At 42.4% G+C, this 17,766-nt stretch overlaps 1 protein-coding gene across 1 annotated transcript; it reads left to right on the forward strand.

Moving 5' to 3' along the window:
* The first annotated feature begins 320 nt into the window (after positions 1 to 320).
* HSF2 (heat shock transcription factor 2) lies at positions 321 to 16,921 on the forward strand. The gene is made up of 13 exons (XM_054063582.1): positions 321 to 564; positions 5,545 to 5,653; positions 5,863 to 5,990; positions 6,795 to 6,919; positions 9,163 to 9,238; positions 10,326 to 10,387; positions 10,488 to 10,572; positions 11,403 to 11,569; positions 12,739 to 13,008; positions 13,587 to 13,692; positions 14,874 to 14,927; positions 15,545 to 15,629; positions 16,008 to 16,921. The coding sequence occupies exons 1-13, from the start codon at positions 424 to 426 to the stop codon at positions 16,292 to 16,294; spliced, it is 1,695 nt and encodes a 564-aa protein (XP_053919557.1). The 5' UTR covers positions 321 to 423; the 3' UTR covers positions 16,295 to 16,921.
* Positions 16,922 to 17,766: the final 845 nt, after the last annotated feature.

The following is a 17,766-nucleotide window of genomic DNA, read 5'->3' on the forward strand; positions in this document are numbered from 1 at the left end:
TTCCCGCCCCGGCGCGACCCCTGCGAAGGCCGACAGGCTTCCTACGAACGCCCCGAGGTGCTCCCTCCTCCGCACCCCCTTAGGCGGCTGCTCCGCCCCGAGCCCCGTGTGCAGTGGGAGGCTCCGCCCCCCCGGGAGCGGCGAGCCCCCATAGGCCCCGACCCTCCCTCATTTGCATGAGCGGGCGTGGCCGGGCCCGTGCTGTTGTGACACGTGAGGGGGGCGCACGTGGGCCGGTTATGTAAAGCGCGTGGGGGGAGGAGGGCGGGTAAAAAGGGCGGGGAGGCGGTGGGCCGGCGCGCACGCGCACGCAGGCGCGAACCGGAAGGCGAGGGGCGGGAGCGAGCCAAGAGGCCGCGCCGTTTCTCCTCCCCCTCGCGCGTTTCCCCCCCAGCCCAGAACGGCGGAGTCTCCCGAGCGACAATGAAGCAGCAACAGCAGCAGCCTCAGCTCCCCCCGCCCCAGCCGCCGCCGTCCGGCAGCGCGGGGGTCCCGGCCTTTCTCAGCAAGCTGTGGGCGCTGGTGGGTGAGGCCCCCAGCAACCAGCTCATCACCTGGAGCCAGGTGCGGCAGCGCGCGCCGGGCGGGCCCCCTTCCCGCCGGGGCCTGCGGGTGGGCCTGGAGCGGGGGAGCCGCGGGCCTCACTGTGTGCGGGAAGGGACCGGGCACGGCTACTTGGCTTGGCCGATCCGGGGGATCCCTCTCTGCCTGCCCCCATGGTTGGGGGTGGGGGAGGCTCAGTGCTGGAGGGAGCCCACCTGCCTGCCCCCGTTGCTGGAGGGAGCCGTCCGCCCGCCTGCCCCCCCGGCTGAGAGGAGCCCCCATTGCTGGGGAGAAGCCCCTACCCGCCCTTACGGCTGTGAGGAGCCCCGATTGCTTGGGAACCCCGTCCGCTCCCATGGCTTGGGGGAGCCCCTGTTGCTGGGGTGAGTCCACCTGCCAGCCCCCATTGCTGGGGAGAGCCCGCATTGCTGGGGGAGCACCCGCTGCCCCCCACCCCTATTACTGGGGGGAGCCCCCTGCCCGCCCCTGTAGATAGGAAGGAGCCCCGCTGCCCGCCCCCAGGGCTGGGGAAAGGCCAGTTCGCCTCTCCTGCCGCTGCCGGTACCTGTGGAGCGCCAGGGCCGGGGGGTCCTGCTTCCCCCCCTCCCCGAGCTTGGCAGGGGTCCGGAAGCGGGCGGACACGCGGCTTGTGTTAAAGCCGTAACACGGGAGAAGAGGCAGCGCTGCGTGGGGTTTTCCCCCAGGAAAAGCGCCAGGGCTCGCCTTTGAGCTGAGGGCTGCTTGACAGCATGAAAGAAGATGGGGGGTACTCGTGGGGCGTGCGCTTGGCCTGGTGTGACAGCGGGGCGCCGGGCCCGGGCCGGCCGGGAGCGGTGCGGCCACGTGCGGCGGCAACTGTTGGGCTCGGGTGGTGTCGGGCCGCGTGCGAGAGCGGAGGCGCCGCACCCCCCCGCCTGCAGGGGGCGGAGCGCGGGCGGCCCCGGGGCGGGGGGAGCCTCGGGGTGGGCACCCGTAGATAGCGACGGGGTAGGGGGGACACCAACGCGCTTTAGTGTCGCTCTGGCTCTGTTCACTTCGATATCCGAAGCCCTGGGGTCTGCAGGTGTACAGTGGCTGTGCGGTATACATTGGCTTTCGTTGTCCTTAAAAAACATGGAAAACATGAGTTGGATGTCCTTCCATAAGGAAGATGCCCCATCCCTGGAAACATTCAAGATCAGGTTGAATGGTGCTCTGAGCAACCTAATGGAGTTAAAGATGCCCCTGCTTACTGCAGAGGGGCTGGTGCTGGATGACTTTCGTGTTTCCTTTCAACACAAACCATTCTATGATCCTTTATATTCAAATGCAGGCTGTTGTAGTGAATAATAAAGAAGCGTTGTCAAAGCACAAACTTTATAAGTACCTTAAAATATTGAAGGGCTGGCAACTTTGCCACAGTAAACATTCTAGCTCCTGTTATACTTCATAGAACCCTAGAATAGTTTGGGTTGGAAGAGACTGTAAAGATCATCCAGTTCCAACCCCCCTGCCATGGGCAGGGACATCCCACCAGGTCGGGCTGCCCAAGGCCCCATCCAGCCTGGCCTCGAACACCTCCAGGGATGGGGCAGCCACAGCTTCCCTGGGCAACCTGTGCCAGTGCCTCACCACCCTCATGGTGAAGAAATTCTTCCTTATGTCTAGTCTAAATCTGCCCCTCTCCAGTTTATACCGATTGCCCCTCGTCCTATCGCTACGAGCCTTTGTGAACAGTCCCTCCCCAGCTTTCTTGCAGGCCCCTTTCAGGTGCTGGCAGGTTGCTATAAGGTCTCCCTGTAGCCTCCTCTTCTCCAGGCTGAAACAGCCCAGCTCTCTCAGCCTGTCCTCTTATGGGAGATGCTCCAGCATTGCTAAGCAGTATTTAAATTTCATTTTTCTCTACATCTTGAATGATTTTAAAATTTATATTAAAACAGTCCCCTTTTCAAACTGTATCAACATCTTCAAGTGGTATCAGGGTGGCATCTCTAAGCTGAGTTTGAGTTAAGCGCTCAGGCAATGATAAAATGTCTTCCTAAATGTTTTGCTGATAATAAGTTACCAGTAACTTCAGCCAGAACTTCTGAACAAGGAAGCAGGTAAACTCAGATTTTGTAGGTTACAGCAGCTTCTCCTTCTTGTTCTTTTTTTTTTCTGGAAGAGATGGGCTGTAAGAAAATTCAGATGTCATTTAGCTTTAAAAGTGCCATTTTTACCACTTCCCACTTTTAATGGAGACTTGCCACATTTATTCCTTAGGTTTGTCTCAAGTGAGCACACCAAGGCTACTATTAGGTATCTGGTATTTTCTTGATTAGAATTAAAGATTAATTGTTCCAAGATCCTGCAAGGCTGTTTGTGGAAGGAAGATCCACTAGTCAGAGTTGATGTTACCAGCATCCACCAGTTGCTCTGTGGGGGGAGGTATTGTGGTCACTTGGTACACAAGTGATTACATGTTTTAAAATGTGCTATGTCAATATTATGTGGTACAGAAAGCTTTCGAAGTGTAACAGGAGAGGAAAAGGACGGTTACTATAATATTTCACTTTCCTCCTATACAAATCCATATCCTTACACTGTGAGGATAAACAATATCTGAAACCAAACAGCCAAATTTTGTCTCCCTGCATATGTATCTTGGTGAAGCCACGGGTACATGTTGTCCATGGAAACAGGTACAAGGAGTGTCAAATGAAGTGTTCGGAAGATTGCTGTATGCTTCAATCAGTGATGCTAGGACTTGAAAACTGCATCTAGCTATGTAGTAATGCTTCACTGAGTTCAAGTCAGGCCTTGACATCTGTACAGCTTTGCTGTGAACGGCTGTCAGGGCAGCGAGAACTAGTCGATGTGTTTCCCAGATTTTTTTGTAGATCTGAACAATGTCAAAGTGGCCGTGAAGTGAGGTGCCACATGAAAGCTGTCTGTTGACATGACAGGTCACTGTAGGGCCACTAGTTTCGAGTACCTTCAGCTGGTGAGTTTCATTAATCACAGTATCCTCCTGAACAAATTGTCCAGCATACAGCTGGATAAACACATAATGCAGTGGGTGAGCAGTTGGCTGATAGTTTGGGCTCAAAGAGTCATAGTGAATGGGCTTACATCGGGCTGGCGACCAGTCACTAGAAGGATTCCATGGGGATCCATCTTAGGCCCAGTACACTTTAATGTCTTCATAAATGATCTGGATGCAGGACTTGAAGATTTAATGAGTTTGCGGATGACATGAAATTGGGGAGAGCTGTTGACACTTGAGGGCAGAGAGGCCCCGCAAAGGGATCTAGACAAATTAGAGAGCTGGGCAATCACCAACTGCATGGAGTTTATCAAGGGCAAGTACTGGGTTTTGCACTTGAGACACTGCAACCCTGGGTATACATAGAGACTGGGGAGTGAGAGGCTGAGAGCAGCCCTGCAGAAAGGGATCTGCGGGTTCTGGTCAATGGCAAGTTGATCATGATCCACCAGTGTGCCCTGGCAGCCAAGAGGGCCAACCACGTCTAGGGATATGGCCCCACCTTGAGTACTGTGTGCAGTTTTGGGTGCCACAGTATAAAAAAGTTAGCAAGCTGCTGGTGAGTGTCCAGAGGAGGGCTGTGAAATTGCTGAAGAGTTTGGAGGGGAAGCCATATGAGAAGTGGCTAAAGTCACTTGTCCTGTTCAGACTGGAGGAGACTGAGGGCAGACCTCATCATGCTCTACATCCTCCTCACAAGGAGAGGAGGGGGAGCGAGCAATGATCTCTCTGGCAACCAATGATAGGACCCAAGGGAATGGCAGGAATATGTGCCGGGAGGTTGGATATTAGGAAAAGGTTCTTCACCCAGAGGGTGGTGGAGTACTGGAACAAGCTTCCTAGGGAAGTAGTCATGGCACCAAGCCTGACAATATTCAAGAAATGATTGTATTAATCCAATGGCTAAAATGATCCATTCTCGCCCTTTCTTTTGCTTCTGCTTTACCTTCCACTGACTGATTCTCAGAAGGAACTAGGTAGGCATTACTGGCCAGTTTTCATCTTCCAATGCTCATCTCAGTCTTAAGCTCCTAACTCATCCACTGGTGAGCCTTTTATAAATCCTGTTTCTGACACCCAGCAAGGATTGTCAGAAACAAGCTCTTGGGCGAGGACCTTCTTGTGGCCTCAAGGTTGGTTCTTCCAAGATTCTTTGGATCACAGAGCTGCTGGCATCTGGGGGTAAGAAGCAAGTGTGACACAAGAGCCAAAAAGCTTCTAAGAAGATGCAGTATCGGTGGTGGCATTTGTTGAAGATGATAGACTTCTCATTAAATACAGCGCAAGAGTGCTGTGGATGTACAGACAAAACCTGAACCATTTTGAAGTAGCTGATTTGAATTCTGCCAATTACTTGTCCTTTAGTTAATGGAGCACAGTCAATGAAGAACAAAGCTAAGCCTTTCAGTTTAGTCAAAGCCTGTGGATAAAATAAAACATCAGTCCTCCCTCACAATTGATATCCGAGGAGGAGGGTGGTGTTACCTTGTGTGGTTATCTTTTCAGTAACTCTAAAACCCAGCAGATGCCCTTAGTTCTTTGACAGCTCCATCTGCTCTGCAAATCCTGTCGAACTAAGCATACTTTTCTACTGGAAAGCAGAAAGTACTTCCAGCTGGTTATTGTTTTGGTTTTTTTTTCCCCCCCTTGCACAGTCTCTGTGTGATTTCTTCCTAATACTTTGAAGCTACATACAAAATTGATATTATTGTCCTGTAGTGAAACTGTGGCAATTGTAAACAATTCATTTCTTCAGGAAGCAATGAGTAATGATAGAGATGCTCCCCTTCAGATATGGTTAGTGATGGAAATTGATAATACTGTTGCTTTGCAACTGCAGGGCTTGTACACTTTTTGTTTTGGAAAACCGTAGGCAAGCAGATCAGTTACGTACTTCGTGCACAAAGGAAACATTCCTATCTGGTGATTAATTGTAAAAGCCCAGTGTGTTTTCTACAGTGGTTTTTAAATAGCTTAATGTATCTCTCTCATTTTAGAATGGCCAGAGTTTCTTGGTATTGGATGAACAGAGATTTGCAAAAGAGATTCTTCCCAAGTACTTCAAGCACAACAACATGGCAAGCTTTGTCAGACAGTTAAACATGTGTAAGTTACGGGCTTTTGCTTTCTGGCATTTCTGTATCCTGTATGTGTTTGGTTATAGACAATTTCCTTTGAGCAGTGGCCCTGTGTTCTCTGCAACTAGGCTACTGTCTCATCCTCAAAAGCGATAACAGGATAGTACAGCATAGTTTGAATTTCTTAATGTGGGTTTTGAGAGGTTTTCTTTTCCTTTTCTGTTTCTTTTTTTTAAGATGGCTTCCGTAAAGTTGTCCATGTTGATTCTGGGATTGTCAAACAGGAGCGAGATGGGCCAGTAGAGTTTCAACACCCATATTTTAAGCAGGGCCGGGAGGACTTGTTGGAACACATTAAAAGGAAGGTTAGTGAAAATTCAGTATGTTGAAAACCTGTACTAGTAAGTATGAATGAACAACAAAGTTTAGGTCAAGTATTTTGTAGGATTGTGAGTGCAAATAAGTTTGGAGTTTGGGGAAGGAGACTGTGCTGCTTGCGTATTTATCTTGACTTTTTCAAATGTATTTTGGGGGATTTGACTAGGCTCGTTTAGTAACAGCAAAGCAGGTTAGATATAGTAAGTTTTCATAGGTGGCAAAAATTAGCAACTTATGCAAATATAACATTTTGAAAATAGGTATTAGAAATTCAGAGTATGCTTTGAATTCAGCATCAGTAATATAACAATCTGCTTGTTTTTGTACCTTTTTTTTTTTCCACAACAAAGCCTCTGTGAGCATTAAATTTTCCCCCAGAGAGAAGAGGGGGCAAACCTGAAACATTGTATTACACTGCTAAATGTGACTCTGAAATGTGTTATTGCGAGTCAGTTGAATATACATATCAAGTAGAAATATGGGAAGTTAAACTGTAGTGAGAGGGATATGTACTTACTGACATTGGGTTATTGCAAAGCAGTTGTGATGAGCTAGAACTCTTAGGAGAATGTGCACAGCTGTTTTTAACAACTAAAGCTAATGTGGTGACAGCTGTTAGAGGACATTTGTGTGTGTTTCTGTGTTTTTTTTTATTTGATGCTTGGTTTATTGTTAACTCAAATGCATAGTTTATCAACGCTAGAACAAAAAATATACCTGGTCACCAAAAGAAAATAGCAGTTAATAATAAGTAAAAGAAAATGTTGTTTCTGGGTTCTGATTTTTTAAAGGTTTCTTCTTCGAGACCTGAAGAAAACAAGATACGTCAGGAAGATCTCTCCAAAATAATAAGTAGTGCTCAAAAGGTGCAAATTATACAAGAGACTATCGAGTCTCAGTTGTCTGTTTTGAAGAGGTAAGTTGCTCCATCAGCAACTAATCCGTAACGTTGAGTAATTCTAATAATAGTTTCCAGGCAAAGACCTTATTTTAGGTGTCTCTTGATTTCTTACTGCCTAGCTTTAAATATTGCTTTAGGAAAAAAAATTTAGTTAAAGAATTGCATTAAAAATGGAATATTCTGATGTGGCTAAAAATAATAGGCAATGTTGGTCTTCGAAGGCAGTTTTTGAGTAGTATGCAATTAATTAACACCTGTGATAATAGTTCCATAATGCTGCTGAGGCTGGATATTCAATTCAGCTCTTAGCATAAAGTGTGCTGGTTTATGTCTTCAAGTTTGAAATAATTACTGTGTTTAGTTTGAGGCAGAGTTTGGTTTGTGCAAATTACTTATAGTTCTTGCTAAAATTAGTGTCTCTGCTCATTGCTTTTCAACTTCCTGTTGGTGTTGTCTTTACTGCCCCACTGCTGAAATTTGCAGAAGTTAATGCCTCTGAAAATCTGTTTGGAAATTTATTAGTTACCTTAGTGAGAGGTGTAGAATCTAAAATCCAAATGTAAATAAGGTATTTTTGGAATTTAGTAATTACAATTTGTTCCCAACAATGAGAGAGGTGTTTCACATATTACTTAATACAGACAGTATATAGGAGCGTAACCTTGTGGACTGCAAGTCACAGGACCTCGACAGTAACTCTATCTCAGGGCTCCTTAACTTACATTGAGAACGTGAAGTCTAGTGTACCTCTGTGACATAGGTTACTGATCAGTTCAAATTTTAAGAAGCAAATGCTGACAGTTCTAGTCTTCAGTTTTAATTGCTTGAGTATTAGAATATTCAGAACCAAGTTTATTTTGTCTAGGTAGAGTCTTTATTAGAATCTGGTCAGTATAGAGTAAAAATTATCATATTTACCCTTTTCCAATCATAGACAAGTTTGGCTTGGAAGGAACCTCAGGAGGCTGAGAGGTCTAAACTGCTGCCCAGAGCAGAGATGACTTTGGCTGAAATGGCATGCAGTTGCTCACAACCCGACAGTTTATAGAAATTAGAAGATAGAATGTTCGGTCTTTGATGTCCATATTGTTGTCCTGTGAGTTTAAAATGATTGAGGTAGAAACTGGAGCTAAATCTGAAGGCCAAGTACTGTAAAACATGTTAATAAAACTGGTGTGCAAATTGAGAAAGTTCAGAATCCTTGACCTCAGTTGTTAAATTTATGATGGAGCTATGCTCTTTAAAGTATGTTGGACATAGGAACAGCTTGAGGAGGGAGTAATAAGCTTCATCACACTGCATATAAACAGCCGTTTCTGAAAACTTAGCTTAAGGTTTCGTAGAAGCCCAGACACTGCTGAAGAGATTTTCCTCCTTTTTTGGCATATATCTGTTTTGAAAACTGCACTGCAAAAGAGATGAGGGTGGTGTGTTGTCTTTCCATATTTGTTGAAGCTTTTGGTATTCATTATCTGTCTCTTAGTATGCTTTATCGTGTTTGAAACAACAAACATTGATGGATGTGATAGCAAGGGCCACTTTACAGCAGTTTTTGTACTCTCAGTAACTGAACTCCCGTGAGTACTGTAACAACCAAGGTTTGTAAAATGGCAGTGTTTTATGACTGCCAACTCTGCTGTGCTGTCTTAGCACCTAACATGCCTGTTTACTAGAGACCAGAAAGGCGACTGTTAGCTGCATGTATGACTTCAGAGCTTGTTCTGTAAAAATGCTCTGAAGGTGGCTGTACGGTTGCTGACAGGTGGTTTACATCTAGCAAGAAGTGTGTCAGGAAGGACAAACAGGCTTTATATAGATGAACTCTTTAGTGGTGAGAGCAAACTTCCTTCTTATGCTGTTGGTCTCTTGCTGCTGCCACAAATCAGTTGTGTGCTTGAATTTTTTTTTTAATGTAATTCCTTAGGATTTAATTACTAGAAGTAAGAGGAGAAGGTAACTGTTATGGGAAAGGAACCAAATAGTTTGTTTTCAAATACTAAATATATGTATAATGAGTATTGCTGAATTTGGGGTGAGTTGGTTGGTTGTTTCTTTAAGGGGACTGGAAATTCTCTGCAGGCTGTTGTCTCCATTTTGTAATTATTTGCCAAGGCTGCTGACTGTGTGACTTCTCCTCCAATCTAAAAACACATTTCAAAGAGCTTTAATGAAGCAAACTAATCTTTAACAAAAATTATTAATGTAAGTATTTTAAAACTTAGTCTTAGTTTGACTTTTAAATCATCCTTTTCAAACAGGGAAAATGAATCCCTTTGGAGAGAGGTGGCAGAACTTAGAGCAAAACACTTGCAACAACAGCAAGTTATTCGGAAGGTAAGGCTTCATTCAAGTGTCATATATGAACGAGTAAGTGCTTCTGAACTAGGAATGCTGTGCCACATGTTACATTGCTTTGCCCTTTTCTTTTTGTAGTGTCTGAAATGTCTGTTTAATAGGAAAAACAGCAGGCTGGTGTATGGTGAATGAATCTTTGTGAAACATTCAGTATATTTCACCCCAAAAGGGGAACGTGAGGCCAAACTCTTGTAAATATTTCCAAAGAAACATATTTGGGAACATCATCCGTCATTCATTTAGATACCCTTAAAATGGTCCATCCATTTTTTATTAATTTGGGCATTGGATGACTAATACCGTGTTGTATGATCTCAGGAAAAACTCTTTCTCACTGCAAGAATTACAACGTTCTGTATCAGTAATTCACTAGTGTCCCACTTAACTGACCCATTGATTGTATATTTCTGAAGTTATCAGAAGAATAGACTATTGAGTCGAACCCAATGGTAGTATGTTAGCTTAACTTAGTTTAAGTTAGATTTATGATCTACCAGAACTGATGCAAATGCAGAGTTCACAGGTATTTTTTTTTTTACACATTAGAAAGGCAACACTGAAAGTAGTCTTGTAGCAGAGACTCTTACGGATATTTTTTTGCAGATCATTCAAGTCAGACACCTACAGTTAATGCTTAAATTTAAAGCATAAGGGAAGAAAGTCTAACATTTCAAAAGGAAAGGCAGCTGATGAATACTGTGAAGTGTACATGTAATTTTTTCTGAATCTGTCAAACATGCCTTTCATCTGAACCAGTATTTACAGATATGTGTACAGTCAACATCCCTATGTGCCTTCTGTTATAGCTTATTAGAATTCTACTAACTGAGTTACTGCTTGGGTTTTTTTTGTGTTCTGTATGATGTAGTGTAAAAACCTACTCTTAAGAGTACCACAATTTTTAAGTTTTCTGAACAGTTCTAATGGGAGTTACTACGCTGAATAAGTGAGTTGCTTTTTATGTATAGATGTAGTTATTGAAGTCTTCTGCTAGAAGGTGTCTGGGTGCTCCAAGAGAAACGATTACGGAGTAGAGCAACTAATAATAGTGTTCTTTTTCTTACAGATTGTACAGTTTATTGTTACCTTGGTGCAGAATAACCAACTAGTGAGCCTAAAACGCAAGAGGTAAATATGGTCTTGAAAACCTGCTGTCTACATGTTTTATTGACTAAAAACAAATAATTAGTTTTGAGATGGCTTTGTTCCTTTACTCTTTCCAATTCAGGCCTCTACTTCTGAACACTAATGGACCTACAAAATCAAATGTATTTCCACAAATTGTGAAAGAATCAGCTGACAGTAATCACCATGTAAGTTCTCTTTTATATGTATTCTTTGTTATGATGAAGGAAGGGGTGGAGAGGGGGCAGACAGATGAAGTAGCTTGTCTTACTGGGAATAAAACATAGCTTTGTGCTGAGAGCTGTCAACTCTTAAATGTAAAATGCCGTGTTGCCTTTAGAAGACAAGTGTGTTGGTAGTGACCATTCTCTTTTAAATATAAGCATGTATAAGCCAGTTACTAGTGTATTAAATACAGCTTGACGTGATCCTACTTAAATCAGTTTTGGTTTTAGTAATAGTTCTGTTAGAAACAGTATATGTATGTTGCAGTGTTATCACTGGGAGTTAGGCGTCGCTATACCCCTACAAGGGATAAAGGTCCAGTGTGTTGCTCTGTAAGGCAGCATCCAACCCAATGAAGTCATGTCAGGTTGCTGTGCCATTTGAATGTGTCACTGTCCAAATAATGGTTAGTGAGGAAATGGTTAGAATGAGTGCTGTAGCATGGTACTAGAATTAGTAGCTTTATAGCAAGTACTATTTAAATATCAGTCACTGTTTTAATATTTTCTAGTTCTTATGTAGTCCTGATGTTGCAGCTTTTTTGTTGCTTTTTTTGGCAGTGCTTGTCTGTTTTTATTTCTGTGTGTATATTTGTCAGCTATTCTCCAGCTTGTATATTTATTTGTGTATTTTTTTCTATTAAATGAAAAATGAAACAGCTTGTAATCGCCAGGGTGCAGGAAAGCTCTTATGCCTCTCTAAAAGTGAAGCATTGTAAGATACAAAAATAACTGTTGGAATGCTGAAGCTCATTGTCCTTCTGTCCCCTGTCTCTTCTTAAAATTATTCTCAGGTACCTCTGAACAGGAATGAGGGCTTAAAAAGGGAACAGATTTCAGATGACATTATTATATATGATGTCACTGAGGATGTGGGTGAGGAAGAAAATCCTATGGCTGATGAAGAAAATCTTCCCATTACACCGGAAACAAATGAAGATACCACTTCAGATTCTTCCAAGTAAGTCTCTAGAAGTCTATGTGTATAATTGGCCTTCAGTGTTGCATAATATGCAATAATTCAGATGTTTTAGATATTTTTTTTTGTCTGGTTTTATTCAGTACTTGTGCACATATAGAAGCTCATCTGTGAGTTCACACTAGGTTCTGATTTATTTGCCTTTGGATTTGTTCCAGATAGCAAATTGACTCTTGGAGTTTTAATATGGTGAGGATAGAAACTGGTGAGAAGCAATCAGTATTATTGAGCTTTTGTTAAGTACATGACTTGTCCAAAGACAGAGTGATGTCTACTTACTTCTGGTTATGAATACAGGCAGGAGTGACTTCTCTTATTTTTGCAGATCTTTATGGAGAATAAATTGCGTGTTCTGTGTGTCAGGTGTTGGTATGGTCTTTGAACTTTATTAAGCCAGTTAATTTCAGCAGGGTTTTTTCAGTCCCAGATGTTTTGTGACTGTTCTTCCTGTCTTCACTATAAAAGTAATCCATCTTTCAGGTATAAGTAGTTGAAACTAGGTCCATGGATTGAGATGTGACTCTCTTCCTGAGTTGCATTGTGTTGATAGGGCATGTATTATGCCTCAAGGAATAAAATATAGATATTTATAGCTAATTCTCCAACTAGTACTGTTGTTGTTCAGCTGTTGTCTGGGAATGCATCCTCTGACAGGAAACCGTCATGAAGGTAAGGCTGTGATAAAGAGGCAGCACAACTAACAGCTACTTAAGGGTTAATAAAATCAGAATATGGAGGAAGGCAAATGATTTAAGACTCTTTCTTGTCTTTTATGTTGCTTTCCCAATATTCGTAACAAGTTTAGTTAAATACAGCGCTATCTACTGAGATGCCTTTATGCTATGGATGCCTTAGAGTTGGTTCAGTTCAACAGGGAAGATGATATATTGTCTCTCTAGTTTGATAGCCTGATACAATTTCATCCACTTCGTACATACTTTACATTTTTATGTGAGCTTATAGTTGTTCCAATGCAAACAATGTCAGTGTTCTTATATGTTTTTTGCTGTGTTTTGTAGTAAAAAGCAGCAGGAAAGTTTATTTACTTATGATAGCTTGACTTAAATGATAAGTAACAGAGCCTGTGGAATAATATAATGGTATCAGTTTAAATAAGTGTATGAAATGCTTTAATTTATTTCATATTACAGCTGTAGTCATTCTCCGGAAATTATAATTGTGGAAGATGATAATGAGGAAGACTATGCCCCTGTAATTCAAGGGGATAAAAGCACAGAATCACTTTCTGTCCCAGCAAATCATCCCCTCGGCCCTGTCAGTGACAGTCCGAGCCCACTCATGTCAAGTGCTGTACAGCTGAATAACCAGTCAACTTTGACTGCAGAAGATCCGGTCTCAATGATGGATTCCATACTCAGTGAGAATGGAGTCATTTCGCAGAATATAAATCTACTTGGAAAGTGAGTAGCCCAGTCTTCCCCCTCCCGCCCAAGTATTAGAACTGGTTGTTTGACTGAAGTAAAAAGAACTGGATAGTAGTTTATATTGAGAACTTGAAATTTATAGGTCACCCTTGTTCTGGCCAGTTTCTAAAGATCCTTCTGTATTTTAAGTATTTTAAGATGGCACCTCTGGTTTTCATTGTGAAGTGAGTGAGTCGGAGTGCATAATCTGACAGTGTGTCATTGTGGATATCCTTGTTTAAACTGTCAGAATCTACATGTGTAGCTCTTTCAGGTGGGTGGGACTCATTAGAGCTACCCAGCTGCAAAAATTGCATCTCTGCTGATATGGTATCATAGTGTGATTTGCTGTCTGTTTTGGCGCTCCAGCCTGCTTTACTTGGGTTCTCCTCTAAAACTGTGTTTTATTTCGTTTTGGGTTTTTTCCCTAGAGGTCGTTTCTAATGAAAGATTTAGTTCAGCCTAATTCTAGTGAATATTTTTAGATGTATGTAGTACAACTGTGTAAAGTTTAATTGTGGATTTCCCTTCCTTTTGTTAAGGGACACAGCATTAAAATATTGTTTGTCTTCTAGAGTTGAACTGCTGGATTATCTTGACAGTATCGACTGCAGTTTAGAAGACTTCCAAGCTATGTTGTCAGGACGACAGTTCAGCATAGATCCAGATCTCCTGGTCGATGTAATTTTCACTGTTTTAAGTATTTTAGCAATACACTACAGAAAATATTTTTTACTGTTTAAAGTAGATTTAAAACACAACAGATTTTTTTTCTTTCCTTAAAAAAAGGAAAGCTATAAATATTTGTGAATATGCTTCTGGGGCAATGATGTAATTCTGAGTGCTACACCACTGCTCAATCAAATACTTAAGTTTTGATTGAAGAATTACTTTCTTAATGAAATAATGCTTGTAATTGTTGCTGCATGAACTCAAGACATCAATTAGATTAATAATGTTGCTTTGAAATAGCACAGTGCATCATCTGTGGTGTTACCAATTAAGTGGGATTAAAAAAGCTCTTGCTGTTTATTTTATGAGTTTCTCTGCAATTTTAGGGTATTTCCTAGGAGTGTATACATAATGTTCCCAAGTTCTTTTCAGATTTATGTCAAGTAAAACGGTCTAGGTTGGAAAGGACCGGTGCAGGTTATCTAGTGCAGCCCCCTTGCTCAAAGCAGGGCCAGCTTGAAAGTTAGATCTTGTTTATGAGGACCTCCTTGACTCAAATTCTGTGTTAGATCAGTTGCAGTTTTCCTGCTGTACCTTGTAACTCTTGTTTCTTGTCCTTTGTCCACCTCTGTGGAGTTTTTCTCCATGATACATCTTTAGAAGAAGTGGAAGAGTGTAGTTACCCTCCGTTGTCTGCCATCTCCAGACAAGATTAGCCAAGTTCCTTTGGCCTCTTGTATGCCATAAGCACAGCACCCTCTAGTTTGAAAACACTCATCCTGGGAGGCCTAAAACTGGACAGTCTTCCCCAAGTGGCCTCAGGTGCTGTGCAAAGAGAAACATTTGCTTCCACTGACGTCCTGACTCTGCTTTGCCTGTAGCACAGCCTGCCTCCTTATAGCAAGACCTTCCTTCTGGCTCATGGTATACTTTTAAGACTGCAGCAAACCACATTAGTCTAAGTTAGATGTAATATGGTTGGGTTTTTGTAAGTGAGGTTCATGGAATTCCAAACCATTATGCTTCATATCTTTGCAGAAGTGGTAACTACTTGTAAGTAAACTCTAATCCTTATAGAGAGTGAAAACATAAAGTACAGGGATTACTCTCACACATGCTGATTTGACATTCTTGTAATCTTAATAGCAACATGAAGATACCTGTAACTTGATGTGTTTTGTCTTATTCAGCTTTTTACAAGTTCCGTGCAGATGAATCCCGCAGATCATATCACTAATACCAAAGTAAGTCTTAAATCCATTGCTCAGTGTACTCAGTAGTTAAAGATGCAAACTTTATTCATCCCCTACTGGTTTCCTTACTGGTGTAGTAGAACCTTTTTCATGTTCTGGCTGTGAAAATTTCCATGAGAATAGAAAAGCTGCAGCTGAATTTGTCTTGTTTGTTAGGTTTCAAACAGGAAAGGGAAAAGCATACTAATTAATAATATCCTTTACAACTTAGTATTACCATGAGGCCAATACCTGTACCTTGTACCAGTCTCTTAACTTTTTTATTCCCTAAGATTGCAGTATTTGGCAGATACAGTACATACTTTGTCAGAACATTTTCATCGCATTGTCTGGTGGGAAAAGAAACGTGAGAATAAGCAGTAGAGGGAAGATCTAGCGATTTGATTTTGTCCTGTTAATTTACGAGCATTAGTTTTGGTTCTTGCTCGAGTAAGCCTGTGTTTCCATTTCACATTTCCTTAGCCAAGTACTGTTGGTGTGGGTAACTGATACCACTGCATCCCTTCACAAACAGAAATTTTACATTTTTTAATAGCTGGTCAGCTGTGTTGTAGCAGCATTGGAAAACGCGTTAAAGCATGTGTTTGAGATTTTGCTTTCTGTTCCAGGTGGAGACAAAGGGAATAGAAACTACCAAGAATAACGATGGTCCTGCGGTTTCACCAGAAACACAAGTTTCTAAACCCAAATCAGGTTAGTTGTAGTGTTTTGTTGAAGCAGTTTAGAAGTTGAACAAGCATTCTTCTAAAAACCATCTCAATTATTTGCTTTTCATCTATTTTTGTGTCATGCTTGTAAGCAAATAACCAAAACAAAATATTTACTAGGTTTGCTTTTTAGGGGTTTCGCATGGCACCATATACAGAGAAATGATTGATTTTGCAGGAGAATCTGGACGAATACTGTTATGTATGAATGTAGCAATTCTTCAGTTGTTCACTTAAAATAAACAACTATAATGTCTTTTGTTAATTATTCTTTAAATAAGTTCTTTGGGTTGGATTTTTTTTCCCTTCTGCACATAGAAAGGCATGTGAACTGATAATGTTTGGGGAACTTTTTTTCCCTTAGAAAAACAACTCATACAGTACACTGCGTTTCCACTCCTTGCATTCCTGGATGGGAACCCAGGCTCTGCTGTGGAGAGTGGGAGTTCTGCAGTTGAAACTCTTTCCTCTGACAAACCCCTGGAAATGGACGAGCTCCTGGAGAGCAGCCTGGATCCTGAGCCCACCCAGAGTAAACTGGTGCGGCTGGAGCCACTGACAGAGGCAGAAGCGAGTGAAGCCACACTGTTCTATTTATGTGAACTTGCCCCAGCCCCCATGGACACAGACATGCCATTCTTGGATAACTGATGCGATGGGGACTCTGTACATAGTTACGAACTATTTATTTAGAATATTGTTTGGTATCTGAGTTTTTTTGTAAATCACTGTTTTATGTAACCAGGTAACGTGGAATCTTAAAATACCTTTCCTATGTTACTTCCTACAACCAATTGTTTAACTGTGTGGTTAGACAAGCTGTTAAGACACGGTTGGCAATACCAAGTGAGACTGTTACTGTACTGTTGTCAGATACTTGGTATTATACATATCACTGAATATCCCAGGTAACTGAACACTTGTTAGTAGTAAGGTTTGATTTATGAATTCTTATACTTCTGGTCTTACATATGACAACATAAACTAGTAGTGTATGGTTAGGGAGCACTGACTTACTGTATCTTGGTTTTTTTCTATTTTTTACAACGTTTTGTTTAACAAACATGAGGCTTTTTTGGGGTGGAGGGGACCAGGACCTGATGTAGGCTTTTTTTTTCCCTGCTTGAACTGGGAACAAAGTGCCTGTACCTTGCTAAATCTTGGTTCTGCCTTACTTTCACTTCAGTGGAAGTGCTCACACATAGCACAAACTGGGGAGAAGTTCTTTACAGCCGCCAGGCCCCTTGACTGCATGAGTACTTTTAACCTGGACCATCTACTCTGATAAAATAAATGTTACTTGAGTGTGATACTGGTCAAGAGTTGTCTCTTATTCTGTGTCAGGTGGGTATGGATTTAACAGCCTGTGTTTTTCATGCCTTAGTAGCTGCGCAATGAGGTCTGCTTCTGTGCATGTTTATTGGAAAATACTTATTATCTCCAAACTTCAAGATTTTTTTAGGTGCATCCAAAAGGTGTGGTTAATGCAGCAAACTGTTCTCCTTGAGTAATACACCTATTGTTTTGCTACTGAAAGGAAGGCTCTACGGAGGGATCTGAACAGGCTGGACTAGTTGGACTTTGAATTTAGCAGTCTCCTCCAACCTTAACAATTCTATGAGTGTAAAAGGAAGAGGGGAACACTTGGAGGGAGGGATGGTGGTGTGGTGTTTTTCTTCCCAAATAACCATTCCACCCGATAGCCAGCTCCAGGAAAACAGGGCTCTAACAACTTCCTGCCTGTGGGAAGTAGTGAATGGAGTTCCCATTTAGCTTTACCCATTAATCGTTTTTCTCAACCCGACTTCTCCTTTTTACGCTTCCGCTTCTCTCTCCCCCTCACCACTGTAGAGTGAGGTGGGGCTTAGTTGCCAGCTGGGATTAAACCACAACAAGCAGTTTTGTTACAGTACTTGGGAACTGCTGTCTTAAAACTGGTGTTCAGGAATTTTCCCCAGACTTAACAACCACAGATGCAATACGAAACCACAGATGATGAAGAAGTGTGGTTACAAGTACAAAGTAGGCTTGTGTGTTCAGGGGGACCCAATGCAGAGGGCAGAGAACAAGTGTCTGAAAACCTGACACGGGGTTGTGTGTGATCCTCCACAGAGCCGTGAACT

This window comes from Cuculus canorus, chromosome 3 (assembly GCF_017976375.1).
Source record: "Cuculus canorus isolate bCucCan1 chromosome 3, bCucCan1.pri, whole genome shotgun sequence".
NCBI lineage: Eukaryota > Metazoa > Chordata > Aves > Cuculiformes > Cuculidae > Cuculus > Cuculus canorus.

What these genes read in the sequence shown, in the direction of transcription:
- HSF2 (XM_054063582.1), top strand. Translation starts at nt 424, where the DNA reads ATGAAGCAGCAACAGCAGCAGCCTCAGCTCCCCCCGCCCCAGCCGCCG. An exon ending in AATATAAATCTACTTGGAAA is followed by an intron (nt 13,009 to 13,586) that starts GTGAGTAGCCCA and finishes TTTGTCTTCTAG; the next exon opens with AGTTGAACTGCTGGATTATC. An exon ending in AGTTTCTAAACCCAAATCAG is followed by an intron (nt 15,630 to 16,007) that starts GTTAGTTGTAGT and finishes TTTTTCCCTTAG; the next exon opens with AAAAACAACTCATACAGTAC.